Source organism: Cetorhinus maximus, chromosome 4 (genome assembly GCF_964194155.1).
Source record: "Cetorhinus maximus chromosome 4, sCetMax3.hap1.1, whole genome shotgun sequence".
NCBI classification, from domain to species: Eukaryota; Metazoa; Chordata; class Chondrichthyes; order Lamniformes; family Cetorhinidae; genus Cetorhinus; species Cetorhinus maximus.
The window spans coordinates 30506041-30525632 of record NC_135882.1 but is presented as its reverse complement, the minus strand read 5'-3'; the positions used below and the strand labels follow the sequence as shown (position 1 = coordinate 30525632).

Below are 19592 nucleotides of genomic sequence, written 5' to 3'. Positions count from 1 at the left end.
GATTTGCTGTTTCCTTGTTAGTCACTCTGGTTCTTTTGCTCATGTTGAGCTGCGCTATGATGTAATTCACCTCTTTAAGGAAAATAATGGATAACAAATCAAACTGGCCTTTTAACAATTAAAGGCTAGAACAATCTTCCACAAACAATCTCCATGGCCTTTGAGGATTCATTTAAGGAAAATCTGTTGAGCTTTTTAAATTAATGTGACCATTGACTACACTCATTGCACACCTCCTGTGAAAATCCCCTGGTGGGAGGCCATGAACCTTACCAAGTTAACATTGTGATTGAGGAAATATTATAGGGTTTAACATCTTGAAAGTGGATAAATCCCCAGTCCCAGACTAAATGCATCCTAGGCTGTTAAAGGAAGTAAGAGAAGAAATAGTGGAGGCTCTGACTATCATTTTCTGAATGTCTCTGGCTACGAGTGTGGTGCCAGAGGACTGCTAATGTTGTAGCATTGTTCAAAAAGAGTAAAAGGGATAGACTGAGTAATTTCAGGCCAGCCCACCCACCATCAGTGGGTAAATTATTGGAAAAAATTCCGAGGGACAGAATACATCTTCATTTAGAGAGACACGGATTAATCAAAGACAGTCAGCATGGATTTGTTCAAGGAAGGTCGTATCTGACTAACATGATTGACTTTTCTGAGGAGGATCGATGAGGTAGTGCATTTGATGTTGTCTATATGAATATTAGCAAGACTTTGATAAGATCCCACATGGCAGACTGGTAACCAAGGTCTCCCTCTCTTTCTTCCTTAGGCAGTCCTTTGGGATCAAGGATGGCTTACTTCCACTCAGTTCGATGGGTTCTCAGATGGCTGATAAATCCAATCTGCGGTCTGTGGACTCTGCCACATGTGGGGCCAGTGGTGCTTGAAGGGTTGAGTAGATGGGCTGTTTGGAGGTTTGTGCACTCCCTTCAATGCCTCGGCTTTGTCTCTGCATGTTCCTGATGAAGTCCTTTGATGTGTTTGGTGCCTTCCTGAATGAGCCTTCTTCATTATTTCTGTGAAATCTTACAGAAATGAGCCCCATGTTTTACACCTTCAGTTTTGTTTCAAAGCCTTGCAACATCGATGCCTATTTTGCAATCATTAAACATGATTTCATTTTCAGGGGAGAATACTTTTAACCCCACGAATGACTGTTTCCTAAATCAGATTCCATAAAACAGTTACTAATGAGAAAGCCACATAGAAATCAAATAGAATCTTTATTTTACTTGACACCAACAACATTGGAATACGTTAACTGCAGGCCTTTGTTTTCTTGAAACATGGATGCCATTCCTCTCCGAATGCCATGTATTGAGCATATTTTTTTTATTTTGGACTGGAGCCTGTAGGAGCCATCATGAGCCAGGTAGAAGCTGGGATCCATTAATGCTTCAGAGTCGAGGGGGTCTAAAAATCTACAGACAAGTTAAACACTTTTTGTTGCATATGCTAAGTGCAGGTAACCAGACTTATAGTTCTCTGCAATGGGGATTTACATAGTACAGAGTAAAGCCCAGCTGGTCTACAGTGACTGGCACATAATGATAGTTCTAAACAGAGGAGGCCCAGGCACAATGGTTGTTATCCCCAAACTGCAACAAAACTAATCAATACACAAAAGCGCCTTTGTCCTTTAATTAGTGAGTACTACTGTGTATTCAGCCAGCTGGTTTGGCACACTCTCTGAATGCATATTTTTGAGCATGTAACTGTTATAAAAACTATAATAACAATGAATGTTTTGAACAATTGAGAAAAGTTTCCATACTCAGGTTGCTTTACCAGGACCAGTTATGAAATCTAGCAATGAATAATCACCACAGAAGCTAACATAAGAACAAACTGAAGCTTCAGGGTGAGTCAAGCCAATAAGAAAACCAATTTTAGTACGGTGTTGTGGCATAAAACAGGAACATTACAAGAACTTCTCTGCTTTTCCATTTTTAGAAAGCCAGCCAATTGGCTGAATTCACACTTGCAATATTAGCATACAAATAAACATTCATATAAAATTAATCTGTTCTCATTTAACTGAGGTATTAGTTGGTGTAAGAAAAAGATTAAAATACGCAGGTCGAGACCACTATTAAAGTAATGGAGAAAGGAACATTATGTGGCTCCATTAATGGAACTGTAATGTGACTCATTACACAGGCATATTTAACTCTGCAGATTATTGCAGACAGAGAATCAGTAATAAGTCAAATTGATGCAGGATCAAAAACAGCCTGATGATTATTACAAAAGCATCAGAGCAAATCCATGACATAAAGCTGTGATTCATCATTCTGAGTTGAATCATTCACAGTTAATCTGAATATTTAGGTAGAAAACTCAATCCCTAAACCTTTAATTTATTGCAGGATAAAAATAATAATTTTAGTTTAATTACTGTGTCTTAGAGTGCAGCATTCACAGTAAAACTACAGATAACTTTGATGCCAAACTGGCTGCAGGAAATACAGTTACTATAAAGAGTATAATTTTAACAGTACCCAATACTTTTCAGTTCCTGTACAAGTTCAGTACTTGTAAGCTGCACACAAGATACTTCCATCAAACACTGAGGTTTGTATTTTATAAATATCTCATCTGCCCATATTTGACAATCACCTTATACGCAGAAACTCCCTTCCAAGAAAAATGCAATATACATATAAAATGAACAATATTGAATAATAGCTGTGGTATTAGCCCTGCTTGAATATGCATTCAAATGAAAAACTGGCACAAACTTTAGCTAGTGGGACATGAACTTTTTTTCACCAGCTGGATAGTCTCCAAGATTCTTCAGGCAATTCAGATAATCCATTAAGACTGTGGATAAGACACAATGGAGATAATTTTCAGAGATGTGTAACAAGTGGTTGATCGGATGTTGACTGTTTTAAAACTGTTGCTCAAAGTCAACTGTGCTTTTTCCAGTAGTCTCCGATTAGAGAAACTGTTAGGTGACATTAACAGATTATGCTGTAAAGCTCACAAGCACACATGCAGAAACTGATGATGTGAAACCAAGTTTTGAATCAATGCATGCAGAGATGGGAAGCATCACTGGCACAAGGCCCAATCAATTATATTTGCCAGGCCTTGTTCTCATACGATTGAGGTGGTCGATCAATCTTATGAGCAGCAGGACACCCTTCACCCTTTTTGTACAATTTCTGGTGAGCTCCCAAGCTAGCATACTTTAAAGGATGAATGCACCTCTTAAAGAAAGGCTGTATTCATTGAATTTAAACACTGTTTTGTGTTCAGTTTGATTCTGTTGGATAGCTGGATGGAAGGAAAACGTTGGCTCAGGTTTTTAGATATTTCCCTGGAGATGGTGTTGGCAGTGGTCACACTGTACTGCTCTTACTCTCACTCCTAACACACCTGCTGTTTGCTTCCTTCAATGGTTTTACTAACAACGTACTCTTCTCATCTGATAGCTATTACAGAACTTGCAATTCCTGTGTTACACCTTCCCTAATTCACACTTTTATTACAAAAAAAATTGCTGGAAAAACTCAGCAGGTCTGACAGCATCTGTGGAGAGGAAGACAGAGTTAATTAACGTTTCGAGTCCGTATGACTCTTCATCAGAACTTAAACTTTCGAGTCATACGGACTTGAAACTTTTAACTCTGTCTTCCTCTCCACAGATGCTGTCAGACCTGCTGAGTTTTTCCAGCAATTTTTGTTTTTGTTTCAGATTTCCAGCATTCGTAGTATTTTGCTTTTATCACACTCTTATTAGCTCTTCAACGTGTCCTTATTCTGGGATGAAGCATCAACTTCATGGTCTTCACCAGTTGGAACATGAGGCACAGTAGGACACCATTGGAGATGGTAAAGTTGGTAATTTCTCTCAGCTCAGTGACTGCTTATCATTTGGACCCCATTATGTGCCACAAACAATTGTACCTCCAATCAAGTTCAAACCTCAAACAGTATGGTCAAACCCTTCAAGTTCAGCCTGCCATTGCCATCCTAACACTTGTCCCTTTCCTCTTTCCTTTAGGTTCTCCCCAGCAACAAGAATCTCCCCCAGAACCTTTTGAAGAGGAGCATAGTCCTCCTGAGGAAATATCGTCAAGTGTTCCATGCTTTCCAAGCAGTAGTGCAGAACTGGCACCCTGGGTGGGTTAGACAGAAAATTTCAGAGGCTTGCACCTGGTGAAACACACAGTACAAATGAACAGGAGCAGGTAGTGGTGGCAGCACCTTTTAGCTGCATTGATATTGGACCTGAAATAACTCAAAATAGTTCATTTTTGACTCTCAGTCAAGTTTGTCGCCCATCCTTACTCTAAAAATAACGTTTTCCCTGAAGTGTAACAATGATCGTTAAACCTGCTTGAGAGGGTTCACATTTCAACAGCAAATTCCAATGGTCAGCTCTTGGATAGTCAGTTTGTTATTTTAATTTTATAGATCTCTTTGACAGGCCTTAAACAAATTGTATAGTTCAGAGAAAGTAGCCTCCATTGTCTCCTTGTCCATACTGACACTGTTGGATAGCTCAGCACACCTCTGTACGGCTTTAGAGAGCTGGGATTGCAATGGATGATACACCCTAAGTTCACTCAGCCGTGGCGAAAACAAGGGACGGAAAATTTTATCACAAATAACCTGTAAGAAACAAATAAACAAATTAGTCATTACATCTGAGCTTAGATAGTGGTTTCATAAGGACATACCCATTGCTGAAACACATCAAAAAATTAGGCAAAGGAAAGGTGGTCCAGTGACCAATAGATAGCAGTATAGTAAGGCTGAATGAGAGCCATAATTGTGATTCTCACTGGCTGTTGGAAACACTGTCTAATTAGAGATAAACCATTGGATTGAGGGAAAAAAAAGGCTGTGAAAATTAATCTAGACTGCACAGAATCAAGCTTCCACAGAATCAGTTACATAGTAATGTTGAAAGAGGAAAGGACTGATGATGTGTAAGAGGACCCCACGTAAGGGAGAAAAGTAATAATTTCTCCAAGCTTTTTCCTAGAGGCGCAATTTCTTGTGCCAGCAGCCATCAGGTATCTCATCTGGAAATTGTCTCTTATGCATGAGTCTCAACATTAAGTGTTGATCAGCTATTTGATCTGGGGGAGGGTGCTGTTATGACACAGCAGTTGTTAAAGGCTGAGTTATTTAAAGTCCCAGAGGAAAACTTTAAACAACTGTCATAACCTATATTTTCAATTGGTATGTTTTGAGTTACAGTTCTAAATTTAGGAACAAGACCACCAGTTCTCAAGAGGTTTTTATATCAAACTAAATGAAACATTTATTAAGTTACAACAAATTAGGCACATACACATGACTACAAATTACTACTATCATAACTTTTAACAAATTCCCAAATTAATCTCCACTAAGGCAACAATAACCAATAGACTTAAACATACACCAGGCAAAGCATTTTTCACCTTATGAATTCAAATTGAGGTTCCTTTCAATTTGGTTCCTTTGCAGACAGTTGTAGGCTTACAGCTGTTTAGATATTACACGCCTTTGCCCTCCTCACACAAACACCTTTCTGTTATACCCAGCCTTTCCCTTCAATTCAGATTCGCATTGTATCACCAGGCCCTTTGAACTCCACCTCTTCTAACAATAAAATCCCTTTCATAGTACCAATTTTATTAGTAATATAAACATATTACTTGGTGTTTCCTAGCTAAATGCAAGATTTCACCCCCAGTCTTTGAATGGTTTATTCAACAAAATCCAAACGACCCCTTTACCGTACTGTTTATATCTCAAAACTACTATACATCAAAGCACCCAGACTAGCTGTCTTTAATCCAGTTAACACAGACACAGATTAAACCTCTATTTAAAAAAAAAAATTCCAGTAACATTATGTACATTAATATCTCTTCCTGACAGTGCCTTAGCTGAGCCTCATTTGTCTGATGTTCACACAGTCACAATTGCCACTGAAATCACTGGATACCAATCAGGAGCAGGAACCCTGCATCATATTCCTGCCTGCTCTGGGAATAGTAAAACTAACAACATTTCTACTACTATTACTACTACTTGAGATGTGCCAAAAAATAACTTTAAAATAAGAAAAATATTAATTTAAAATTTAATCGAGAGAAGTTACAAGTGAGATGTACAACTAATGGTATTAAGCAGCTCACCATACCAGGGTGAAAAGCAAACTATTCCTTTAACTAAATCAAGTATTTTCCCCTTAAAGAAGCAATCTTTGATCTCATGGACCACTATCCCCCAAATCAGAAAGTGCCAAAATCAGGCCTGTGAGTCAAGCCCAGTGCATTGGCTCTTTTAGAAAAAGTGCCTCGTCTTTTCTCGGCACCTTTAAGAAAACTCACTCTTGAGATCAGGATCTTTTGCTAAATTAGGTGGAATCATTCTGGATTTGCACTAAGTCGGGTAGCGGGTGGGAAAAGAACGTTTACCCGCTGGCTGCAATGGCGGCTTTTCATGCTGTAACGTCCCAATGCTGCCTCATTGATCATGCATTCCGGGCGGCCTCTGATTCGTCGGCCATGCCATCACTTCTCTGCTTCCTCATGCCAGGTGCCATATTTAAAGTGCAGCCATGCGCACACCTCTCAGTGCTTCCAGCCCAGGGCTGCTGCAAAGAAGACATGGCCCCAAAAGGCAAGAAGACTGCAGCACCCCCGAATTCAGCGGCACATGCTTAGAATGACTTTTGGACACAGTGGAAGCCTGCCATGATGTCCTATACCCCCACTCTGGCCGCAGGAGGGGCAGCAACATCATCAACCCAGCTTGGGAGATGATGGCAGCAGTGGTCAGTGCCAATGTCCTGCAAAAGAGGATAGCACCCAGTGCCGAAAAAGGATAAATGATCTCCTCTGTTCTGCTAGGTTAAGTCACTCTTCTCATCACTCTCAGCTCACACACTCATGAATCCATCACACATCCACAGGGATCTCATTCACTTCCAGTTCAAGGAACATCACCATTTACTCTCTCACACACACCTCCATTGTCCTCATCCCATCCATGGAACCAGTCACTACCCACACATGCCAAGCATACTTATCATCTGGCCTGGCAGACGCCCTGCTTACACTCTCTCCCTCTGTATTAATTCAGGACAAGCTGGCACACAGCAAAAGGGAGAGGTCACAGACTGGTGGATTAATGTCTGATATCAAGGTCTTCGTGGACATTGAAAACAGAACCATCCAGCTGGCCAGCGAAGATCTGGGCCATTCCTTTGCTGATGTAGAGGTCGGCGGTGCTCAACCAAGTGGGGATCCAGCAGTGCAACATCCATCAGATAACCATGTGAGTGATGTGTCCTGTTTCACTGGCTACTGCCATGCATTAATCACCTCTCCTTGCTTTCGCAACCACAGTTAGGACACAGTCGGAGGAGTCCATGATCCAGGTCCTCAACTCAAACCCCAAATACACCTCGGAAGAAGAATCTGATGACACCCTCATTGAAGACTTGTCCCAATACTCACCAGTACCTTCCACCAGCACAGAGCCAAACACCTTGGTGGGACCAAGCTTCATAGTAGCCTCAGGATCACAATCTGGTGAGCACATCGCACTGTCTGATCCATAGCAGGTGGCGGCAGGGACTTCCCAGGTTACCAGCACTGAGAGGACTGCTGGAGACCAGTAACTTGCTGAGTCCGAGTCAGATGACAAGCCTCTGGACCCGGTCATACTTCAGTTGCTGAAGCTGTAAAGGCAAGCTCGGGATCATCAGGAAGGGATATCCACTGCACTCCTCATATTGCAAGGCATGCTGGAGGAACCCTCCACCTTCAGTCTGAGGTGATACTGTCAGTATGCCAATGCACCAAGGTGAACACTTGTAGGATGATGGCTGCCATGGAGACCTTGGTCCAGGACATCGGTCCTGCACTGCTGCACAGGCTGGAACTCCATCACTGACACCATATTTGGCCTCCAACAGTGTCAACGTGAAAGGGGTGCGGGCAGCTCGATCTCACTTCAACTTCCCCTTCTCCTCAAGGAGTCATCCGGGGCCCTTGGGCACCCATAGGGAGGAGGATTAGCACGAGGATCTGGGGCCATCCACCCAGGTGACTCCGGGAGTGTCTGGCCCATCCGAATCCCCTCTTCCTGTGACCCAAGCAAATCCATCCCACAGCCACACAGCAGGACTCCAAAAGCAGGCTGGGGCCCTCCAGGTCTCAGCCGTCCACAAGCCGCCAGTCAAAGTCATCACAGACAGGGCTTAGCAGTCAACAAACTGCCTCCACCTCTACTGTGCATACCGGGGGTGGGGGAGGGGGTGGGGGGGTGGGGGGGGGGGGGCGCGGGTGGCGGGCACCAAGACATAGCAGCATGGTTAGGAAGGTTAAGAAGGTGTAGTTGCACAGCCTGAGCACGGGTGTTATTCACTTGTACATAATATATTCTTTGTTAATAAACTCTCAGAAATGTCTCCCTGCCTATGGCTCCTTGTTCTGATGAGCCGCAGTGTTTGTGCCACTCAGATGTGAAACCTTTCTGCACAAGATAAAGGCAGGTATTTCAGTATTTCAGTCCAGGGCCTCTTCCCTGTGTTTTATGCAACACTGATGGTGCGCCTTCACTGTCACTGGTCACATCAGCCATCCCTGCACCTCAATGGGGCTTATCATTGCTGCCAGAATGTCCTGGGCCAGAGTTCCATCATTCTCTCTGTGTGCCCCCAGCCTCTTTGAGCTGCGGCTGCCCCCGCATCTGTGTCCGGTGACAGTGTGGTCCTCAAGGGTTCAGCTCACGAAGGATGCCATAGGATCAGAAGAAGTTAAAGTTTCCCCGCTACATCTCCATGATATGGCCCTGCTCACAGAGTGCAAGCGAGCTGCCATCAGCGAGACAGGAGTCAGACATTCACATAAGCTGTGTGAGGATCTATGGAGTGTCCCCAATGCATGTTGTCATCATCCTCCTGGAGTGTAGGAACTATGGGCAACCGTTGCATCTCCATGACAGGAGCCTTATCACAGAGGGTATGTGCATTGCCATCAGCCAGACAGGAATCAAACATTCATAGATGCAATGTGGGGATCTATGGTGTCTCCTCACTGCATGTCGCCATCATCCTCCTCAAATCTAGCAGCTATGAGGGCCTCCCGAGTGCACCTGCCTCATCTGGCCAGTGCGATGGCCTCATTGATGTTATCCTTGCCTTCGAGGACCTCCTCATCCTCACCCTTGTCGACATCCTCCTTATCGGAGGAGACATGCAACTCTTCCATCTCCTCTTCAGGCAGCTCCTCCCCCCATTGCAGCACCAGGTTGTGAAGGGCACAGCAGGTGACGACGATGCGTGATACCCTCTGGGTACTGTAACGCAAGGCTCCACCAGACCGGTCCAGGTACCAGAACCTCATTTTCACTATTCCAAAGGTTTGCACCACCAAAGTGCAAGGTGCAGCATGACCCTCGTTGTACCGACTCTCTGCTGCTCTCTGAGGCCACTGCACGGGTGTCAACAGCCACATCCTCTGCAGGTTGTTCTTGTCCCTGAACAGCCAACCCTGCAGCCTCTGTGGACCCTTGAAGAGGTCAGTGATCTGAGATCTACTGAGAATGTAGGAGTCATGGACACTCCCTGGGAACTGTGCACAGACCTACAGGATGTGTTTGTGGTGTCACACACCAGCTGAACATTCAGTGAGTGGAAGCCCTTGCAGTTGACATAGTTGACCACTTGATACGACGGAGATCTGAGCACCATGTGAGTGCAGTCAACGGCACCCTGCAGCTGTGGGAAACCAGAGATCTGGTCAAATCCAATCGCTCTTGCATCCTGGTTGTCCTGGTCCCAAGAGAAATGCACAAAGTTGTGCGCCCTTGGGAAGATGTCATCTGTGAACTCATGGATGCATTTTTGCATGGAGGCTTGAGATATCCCACAGTGGTCACCTGTGGAGCCCTGAAAGGAGCCACTGGCATAAAAAATAAGCACTGTAGTCACTTTCATAGCCACTGGCAGTGGATGACCTCTATGCCCTGTGGTGCCAAATCCTGCAGTAGCTGACAGATGCAACTGACCAGTTCCCTGGACATGCGCAATCTTCGGTGACGCTGGTTCTTGGTCAACTGCATGAATGACAAGCGCCATCTATAGCATCTGGGTCTAGCTAGGCACCGACCAGTGACAGCTCGCTGTAGCTTTTCAGCGGTATGCACGGGAGCCCCAGCCGCTCCTTCTTCCTGAGGATGCTGCCCTTCCCTCTGCCCAGCCAGGTGCCTCCATCACTCTCTTCTCCTTGTCTCCGCTCTCTCATGAGGAATACAGCTAGGTCACCAGGCTCCAATCTCCTTATGCACTTCTCCTGCAGGATGAAAGAGAGAGATGCATGGGTTAGCTTGGGTATACTAAGAACCTTTTTTAGTTAAGTCAGAAGGCCCCTTAACGCATGCCAGAGAGTGCTGGCCACCTCTTGGATGGCCAGGTATTACTGCACTGCATGGCTGCTTGAAACCCCGCCCTCCTCCGCCCCACTCCACCTGACCCATTGACAGCAGCTTTGCCCATTGGACTGCATGTTGTGCTCTCAGCTCAGGCGCAGGCATTCTCCTAACCGACACTGCGCTGTTAGCTTGGACCATGGGGGAAACTGGTCCGAACCTAAATGATAACATTACACCTTCACCAGAGACTGCTCCACAGCCAGCTTTAACAAGGAGATTGTACAACGTGACCAGTCGTCCAACTGTTCTGCAGTCTACTAAAATGCTCATTAGTTTGTAGTCTGTGCCCAAGGGATGAAAAGCTCTGGAGCATTTGGTGGCACTTTCATGCCTCTGTGTTGCTTGAATGGGCAGGTAATCTAGGTGCCCGACTCCAGGCTTGTCAATGTGGCAGTGCCTGGGTTGTCTCAGCTGCGGAGGAATGGTCACTTTATACAAGGTTTCCCTAATGCCTGGCCACTTCCCTCCCACCCCCGCCCCCTGTACATGCTTGTGCGCTACCTTCACCCGCAGGGCAGCCCTTGCCCCGTCACCACACTGTCAGCCAGCCGGGAAAATGCAACTTGCCCGTGCCCTCGCTTGTGTGTGTGCTGCCTCAACCTTGAGGTGCAATAGGCGACGCTCGCGAGCACTGTGCAACGTTACTGTGCGCTCACCTCTGGGTTCCCCTCGAAATGCATCTCTCCAGGCGCATGCCTTATAAATGCTGTTGTGAAACTGCAAACGTGCCCAGATGCTCCAGCCCCACGCTGGATGTTTCCAGCGAGCAGGGTTTCTTATGGCATGGTATTAAAATGAAGTTCCCAATGTGCGGTGGAGGGAAACGCAGCCCACCATTGACGGGTGGAACGGACAATTGCAAACTGGTTTCACAATGTTGTGGAACCGATTTTTGGCCTTCCTGCCATATTGTTCACTCACGCCTGCCGTGACGCCCGACGCCAGCGGGCACAGAAAATTCCACCCATTGTCTCGGGCTGCACCCTGCTGTCACTGTGTTACATCATGAGAGCATATCTGCCTATGTACCTTATCATATCAGGTATATCTTACTAGGGTTAGACAAGTTCAGGAGAAAGTACACAAAAAGGATCTTCTCAGATCGGAAACTATCATGGAGAACTGAGCAAACTCAGACTCTTTTCTCTGGAAAAAAGATGAATAGGAAAACTGTTGGACATCTTTAAAATCATGAAGGGATTTGGTGGGAGGGATGCAGAGAAATTATTTCAATTTATGAATGGGTTCAGAGCAAGAGGGCGTAAATATTAGAGACACTAACAGATCAAGTAAAAAGAAGAGAAATTTCTTTCCGCAGACTGGTGAGTATGTGAAACTTGCTCACTGTACACTATCACAGAAGCTTAAAATTTCCCTCTATTTTTTTCTGTCTCCCCTTTGCATCTTTCTATTTGTCTTCTGTTCTTTTCTGTTTCTTCCTCTGTGTAACTCTCAGACACTTCTCGCATTGTCTCTGCCTGTTATTTGTCTCTGAAATTTTGTTTCTTCAAATTTTTTCTTTCTTGAGTGTTAGAAGCAGACAGCTTAAAGCATACATGAAGGACAAGGGAATAGAGGAATATGGGGCTAGGGTGGGAAGAGGTAATTAGAGTGGGAGGAAACTTGTGTGGAGTGTAAACAATAGCACACATCATGTGTTCTGAATGGCATGTTTCTGTGCTATAGATTCAATGCAATTCTAACTAACTTCTTCCGCTAACTAATACAGAGCAAGATCAGGCAAAACATATATGACAATGTAAAGTTTGAAATTTCCGTAATTGTTTGTTATATTATGAGGTTTGACTGTATGTTTTAACAGTAGGCAAACATGCAAAAGTAACTGTTTGGTCCTGGATTTTTAAGGATCTTGAGGCAGAAATTACATCCAATGGAATCGAGTATCAGACGGGATGATTTGATACCAGCCATTTTGCGCCACTGCCAGAGACAAGTTTCTACTTCCTTGTATTGATTTTCTTGATGTAAGTTTAACATCTCTACAGTTCAGCTGAGTGACATTTTAAGGTCACATGATGAGGATGGGAAAGCTGGGGTACCAGTGGGATCACAGGAAGTAGGGACAGAAATAGGCCATTCTCTCAAGCTTATTTCAACGTTCAACTAGACCATAGCTGATCTGTACCTTAACTCCAACTATCCCGCTTGATTTGATAACCCTTAATCCTCTGACCCAACAAAGATCTATCCATTTCTGTTTTGAGATTTTCAATTAACCTAGCCCCAACAGCTTTTTGGGGTAGGGAGTTCCAAATTTCTACTACCCATTGTGTGAAGAAGTCCTTTCTGTCATCACTTCTGAATGGCCCAGTTCTAATGTTAAAATGAATCCCTCTTGTTCTGGGCCCTCCCACCAGAGGTAATAGTTTTTCTCTATCTACCCTATCAATTCCTTTAATCATTCTAAACACCTCCATTAGATCACCACTTAATCTTCTATACTCAAGGGGATACAAGTTTAGTCTATGCAACCTGCCCTTGTAATTTAACCCTTTTAGCACTGGTATCATTCTGGTGAATCTGTGCTCCACCCCCTCCAAGGACAATATATCCTCCGTAAGTTCTGGTCCCCAGAACTGAATGTATACAGAATCTAACTGCAGCTCTGTGCAACTTCCTGGCAGGCAACCAGTTCTGGGCAATTAATTTTAATTATGGTCCAATTAATGCCCCATTCCCACACCCACTGAGATTTTCCAGTTAGCAATGCAGGTGGCCAACAATAGCCTGGACCAACGCGGTGGACCCAGGGTGGGAAGTTGGGGAGGATGGTGGGGGCAATGGATCGTGTGAGGGAAACCTCCCCCCACCCATAAAAGCGGCTGGACACAGAAGCAGCCACTGGTTGCCCCATGGAGGGGTTGTCCCTCCATGATCACAACCAGGCAAACTACAAAATAACTAACCTGTTCTTCAGAGGGCACATCCATGTTGCCATTAGTTGGTCCGACCCTTTAAAAATTCTGGTGGATCTGTCCGGAATACGCCGTTTGGGGTTGGGACCCAGAATTGAAGCAGCAGCTGAGTTCCTGGCCCAGAATTGAAAATCCTGGCCATAGATCGGAAACATAAACCTTATTTTCCCCTCTGCAGATGCTGCCTGGCCTGCTGAGTACTTTAAGCCTTTTCTATTTTTATTTCAGATTTCCAACATCTGCAGTGTTTGATCCTTTGATCTGACTGAGACTGGGTGCAAAGCCTAAGCCCCTTTTTCTATCAGTGAACGTCCAAATGTGTGTTCAGCCAGTGTGGCCCCTGGACACTGAGGAGAGAGGAACCTTGAAGCCATTTTTGATTTCCATGCTTGCGTCAGCTGTAGGTGCAAGAGTTTTACTCCATCCTTCTAAGAGGGCTCTCAGATCCGGCATTATGGATTAGTGTTAAATTTTCTTCTGCTTTACTACCAGGAAATATGCTTTCCCCAGGTGCAAAGCAACCAAAAATTAGTCCTACATCTATTACACCATGTCTTACACTGTAAATTTGAACATAGACCAACATGCAGACAACAGTATACATTCCAATAGCTGGGCTCACCATTATACCATAATCCAATCCAACAACTGTGTTTGTTCATTCCTGGCTGAACATGCAAAGTAGGATTTTTTTATACTGCAAGTCCATTTCAGTTTCCGCCAGTCTACCGAGGAACACTATGCTGCTCTGGACTGTTACATCTGCTTCAACCTCAGCTCCAGTGGCCTTAGAGATTAGGCATTCCTTCACTGACACATTATTACAAAATTTAGTCCACCCTTTGTGGACTTTTTCTTTCATAAAAAGGCATTAGAGTTTGGATCTTGCTGGAGCGGGCCGTCTCGTCGTGTACACCAATGGTTAGACTTATTCCTGCACCCTTCAGCTTGAAATTCTTTTGCACAGCAACTCGCTAGAAGAGTGAAGGTAACAGGGCTTCTGGGGTCTTAGTGAACAGCAAAAAAAAAGTCCTTAATTAATGAGACTCAAGGGTTGAGAAAGAAACAGGTACAATGGAGGAGGAGGGTGAATTAAAGTCAGTCAATCAGGTGCAGAATAAGAAATAAAGACAGGGAAAGAGAAAGTGGATTAAGAGAGAAAATGATAAAAGGGACAGAAAGGTAAAATTAAAATAAATGTAAATTATTACCTTAAATCTCTAGCAACGATTCACTACTTGAAGGAAAGATTTAACAGCAAACTCAACAGTTCAAATTGTTCCCTTTCTGAGCGAGAGAGGTTGTCTAGCATTGCATTAATAATGATCATATTGTTCAACGGGCACTTAGGCTCTTAATTACGAGACTTGCTGAGGTGAGTTTAGTGGGCAATTAATGTGCAAATCCAGCAAGCTCTTAAAAATAACTGGGAGACTAAGAGCGAGATATGCAGGTGGAATAAATGGTGGAGCACTGTAAATCAACCAGCAAGTTCTGAAGATTTGCAACTCATGGTGTATCTCTTAATCCCCTGAATTTGCTTGCTGAATTGTAAATTAATAAAGGAATGCATCCTTAGCACACAATTATTTCTCCACCATGATCCAGACAATGATTCTACTGCCTCCCAGTGAGCTCTGACAGAGAGAGTAATAGTTTCTAAAGGCCAGTTATATATACTTAAAATGTTACCATCTGCTTTAATTTCAGTTTTACAGTTTGTTAATAATATAACATTATAGAGTTAATGGTGCTGATTAAGTCGTGCTCTGGGGAATTACACTGGTGTACATGTGGCAGCATGTTTAAGTTCACAAATTATCTACCTTATTAATCTTTCCTGTTTCTTGTCAATTTTACTGGTTATATGAAGTTTTAATGATTAGTTGCTCTTGTTGACTTCTGTTCTTTTCAACATGTAATTGTTACACATTTGTAATAATTTGCAAATTACAAGTCAATACGATGAGGAACAGAGTTTATAGAAAATAAACAATGGAGTAATGTATCCTTCATGATCGGTTTATATCACATTGTTCTCCACTGCTTCAACATATCAATTTAGGCCATCTGTAAAGCTGATTTCCTTTTAAGAGCAGAATTGCTTTCTTTCAAATGAAAAATGTTATAGTTTATCGAAAACATTTTAATAATAAGTTTGGAAGAGTGTGAATTGATTTGCCTCTGCTCCGCTCTGTTGAATTCAATATGATCACAGGCATCTATGAAACATTGAGGGATTAAGATTGAGGCATCCATGAACAATGCACAGGTACATCAGACCTATTTTTACAGATGGGTAACTCTTGGTCATTGTGGTTTCAGTTCACATATGTATTAAAACTTAAGGAATTCAAATTTCCCATTGGTCACCATGGTTGCCCACAGAGCAAGCAGAATGTCAGCCAACAAATCTGCACTAAATAAGAAGTTATCTCAGTTTAAGGTTTGTTCCAGTTACATTCCCTAAGTTGGCTTTTGTTTTATTCTTTCACGGGATGTGGGTTTCACTGGCTAGGCCAACATTTGTTTCCCATCCTTAAATTGTCTTTAAGAAAGTGGTGGTGAACCACTTCAGTCCATGTGGTCCAGGTACACCCATGGTGCTGTGACAGCAGCCACAAGCAATGTGAAATAAAAGGCAATGAAGGGAAGAGAAATGGGGATACATAAACAATGAAGAGGAGGGGTGAGCAGAATGCCAATTGTAAAGATAAGAAAGAGAGAAACAAACCTAGAGAAATACTGATTGGGTTTGGAAGACAATGAGTATTGAGCTGCAGAGAAAGGTAGAATTAAGATTTGTGAACTGATATGCTAATTGTATCCTAATGGTAACCACTGGTCATAAAGCACAACCAATATTTCATGTACAATATCACATCAATCAAATAACCAGAGGTAGATGGGCATTATAGACAATTATTGATTAAATTCAATGTAAAAAATTACAACTGACCTGCAGGTTGTTATTTGTGCGTTCTGCTCTGCATTTTTTAGTCTTTATATTACACCTAGAGAAACAGTCAAAGAAGTTGCAGTCTTCATCACCTGTACAATTTTGTTCAAGGATGTCACGCATTTTGGGTTCAAAAAAGGCCATGTCCACATCAATTGCAACAACCTGCAACAGTAAAATGGAAAAACAGCTTATATCTCCAAATTAATTTCAACAGGATTTAATTAATGCATTCTCAATTATAAAATCAGTTTCCATATATAAGGATAGAAAATGCTGCAAACAATATTAGCAGGTAAAACCTAAAAGTGTTCAGTAACATTCCTGTTTGCTCTTTTGATGGAAATGTTAACCCATGTATTTGAAGCTTAGAGAGTAGTTTTATTAAGGGCAGAAACTGAACTAGGAAATGATTCAAAGTAATCAAGTCAAGACTGTGGTAACTCAATGAAGTTCAAATAAATTTTAACTACTCATATAGAACAGTTGGCCATCATTCACCTATTCACACCTGGGATATTTGACATAGACACATGGGGAGGATTTTTCCCTCGTCGGGCTCAGTGGGGGCGGGTGGGCACAGTTGGGAAGCCGACCGCTACCCACGATCGGGCCAGACCGTGATTTCACACTGGCGGGCCAATTAATGCCCGCCCAATGTGAAATGTGAGTTGCAGCGTTCAGTGGGCGGGGGAAGGAGGGCGATCGCAAACTACACGCATGCGCGCGGGTGTGTGCTGGAAAAGCTCCCTGGGGCACAGAGCTACCTCAGGGAGATGAACATTTTTCAAAATAAAAAAATAAATATTTCTAAAATGTTATAAAACATTTCCCCTCATGTCACATGAGCAGCGGCATGTTATAAATGAAATTTTAACGTTTTTATTTTATTTTTATTTTCTGTTGGAAACCTCATCCCGCCCGTGGATGAGGTTTCCTAAAAAATGCAAAGGCCGCTTGGCCTTTTCGCCTGCCCGCCAACCGTAAGGTGGGACCGGCAGCGAAAAATTTCTTTCAATTGCCTTTTTAATGGCCTTAATAAGCCTTTTAATTGTTGGTGGGTGCGCTTCCGACTCTGGCGCTCACATGCCGACCGAAATATCGCGCGAGTGCACGATGACATTGGGAAGCTCACCCGACGTCATCACGTGTCATTTTACATTTGGTCGGGTCGGGCATGCGCCTGCCCAACAAGCTAAAAATTCTCCTCATGAAATGCTTGCACAAAAACACATGAGCTAATGTTTGTAGCTAACATTTGTATACATCCTGCTTCAGAGCATTAATTTTCCTAAACTTGCACATATGTAATTGCATTAACAAACATTTTTATGGTGGATTTGATTCTTGATATTAAAGATTTAAAATATAAAAATTGAGACCAGCAATCACTATAGATGCTAGTGGGTTAAATAAATACCTTCCATTTCGTTGTTACTATTAGGTTATTTGCACTTGTTTTTTTAAATATATTATCTATGTGGGTAGGATGATAATATCTGAGTTCAGGTGCGGTTCAGGCTTTTAATCCTGATGTCATCTCTTTCTAATGCATGAAAGGTCCTACATGAAATGTTTATGCAGTCTCCAACCAAGTTCATGGTGAGAACAGGACCATAGCATAAAACCATCCAGGAATTGCCTGTGTTTTGCAATAAGTTAGCATTGCTGTTCAATCAACTTTACTCACAGAACCTCATTCCAGGATATAGCTTTAGGATCCTAACAGCCATCACCACATTTTGGAACAGACAATCTTTTATATCCTTCCACATCTTGGAATGATATCATCTTCACTGATACACCACATTGTCCCAGCTCATTGATCTTATTCCCAACTATTTTTAGCTGCTCAAAAATTGTCATGCATAGTGAGAGAGTTGCCTTTAATGGTATTACGACTGGTGATGGACTACTGTAGTTTCCAATACACCTAACATTAACTGTGAATATAGGATTTTAACTTCCTTTCAGAAGTCTTTACCCCCAGCTGATCCAAAATTCTTCTTTCTCTAGTGGAGCCACTTTCCAAGGAGAACACAGCATTTGTCTCTTCACTCAACATGGTCTGGGGAATGGAAAAACAAAGTAGAATAAAGGCGAATGTACATTTTGGGGTTATCTGGTCTTGGTCCACATCAAATGGGGAGGGCGGGGGGGGGGGACTTCCTTCTCCTTAGAATTCTTCATGACCAGAGAGCCGTAACTTTATCTGTAGTTGACATTTAAAAGCCTGGTTAGATCACCATCTCTTTCTATTTTTGCCTTGGTGGACACTTCATGGGCCTTGTCTCTAAATTTCTTAGGAGTCTCCAGTCCCATCTGCATTGTACGTGTTTCAGGATACCTGCTAATCTTGCAGACCTGAACTGCTAAATCCTGTTCAAATATCTTGCTTTATTTATCCTGGATTCTATCCACACATCCGGAAACGGATTCCCTGGCGTTTTGGAATTCCTGCCCCTTAAGTCTGGCTCCTGCACTATGTTCTACTGCGAGTCAGAAGACACCATCAAAGCTCTCTATAAGCATATGCATATTTCCACCATGTGCAGACAGATATTTGCATATACATCTTCACTTATGGGACTGAAAATCAATGGTCGTTCCAACAGAGTTCCATTGATGTAAGCGAGTGGGAACTCTTCTAAGTTGGGAGTTGTTGCGCCTTCCTTCAGGACCTGGCACTGGGCCAGGTCCCTTCATGGGGAATTACAAAGCATACCCTCCCTCCATGATCTGTCCTCCTGACACATCAATATCACACTTTCAGAACCGAGAAGACAGCTGCAATTTTCCACAGTGTTCACTGTGCTTAAAGAGAACTGTTGTATGATAGAATTGGTTTCATTGGGACCGGTGTGAAAATGCCAAGTTTTATTTACCTCTGATCTGTAACAAGCTTTCCATTAACATCCTGAAGACTAAGGTATAGTTAGGTAATGTGAGGATGAAGATAGTCTCTTGTGCATTGTTAGATTACAAGAAAATGAACACAGAGCCTGGTATTATACTTAAATTGTTCAAATATCTTGCTTTATCTATCCTGGATTCTATCCGCACATCCGGAAATGGATTCCCTGGCGCACTCAGGCTATTTGAAATTATGGTGAATTCCATAGGTTCCAGCCTCAGCTCCAGCCCCAATAACATATATCATTTTAAAATTCAATTTGGCTGTTTACATCCCAAACCAACTGAAATGGTTGCAGAATTTATACTGCAAATGGCAAGAAAATATC

The 19592-nt window shown here is 43.0% G+C and overlaps 1 protein-coding gene across 1 annotated transcript in view; it reads right to left on the bottom strand.

The window, feature by feature from the left end:
- Positions 1-3682: 3682 nt before the first annotated feature.
- dipk1c (divergent protein kinase domain 1C) overlaps positions 3683-19592 on the bottom strand; it is a 42026-nt gene continuing 26116 nt past the window's right edge. The window contains exons 3-4 of the mRNA XM_078540057.1: positions 16351-16515; positions 3683-4626 (exon numbers count right to left, since the gene is read on the bottom strand). Of these exons, the coding sequence (XP_078396183.1) occupies positions 4423-4626; positions 16351-16515 (369 nt within the window). The 3' untranslated portion in view covers positions 3683-4422. The remainder of the gene's footprint in view (positions 4627-16350; positions 16516-19592) is intronic.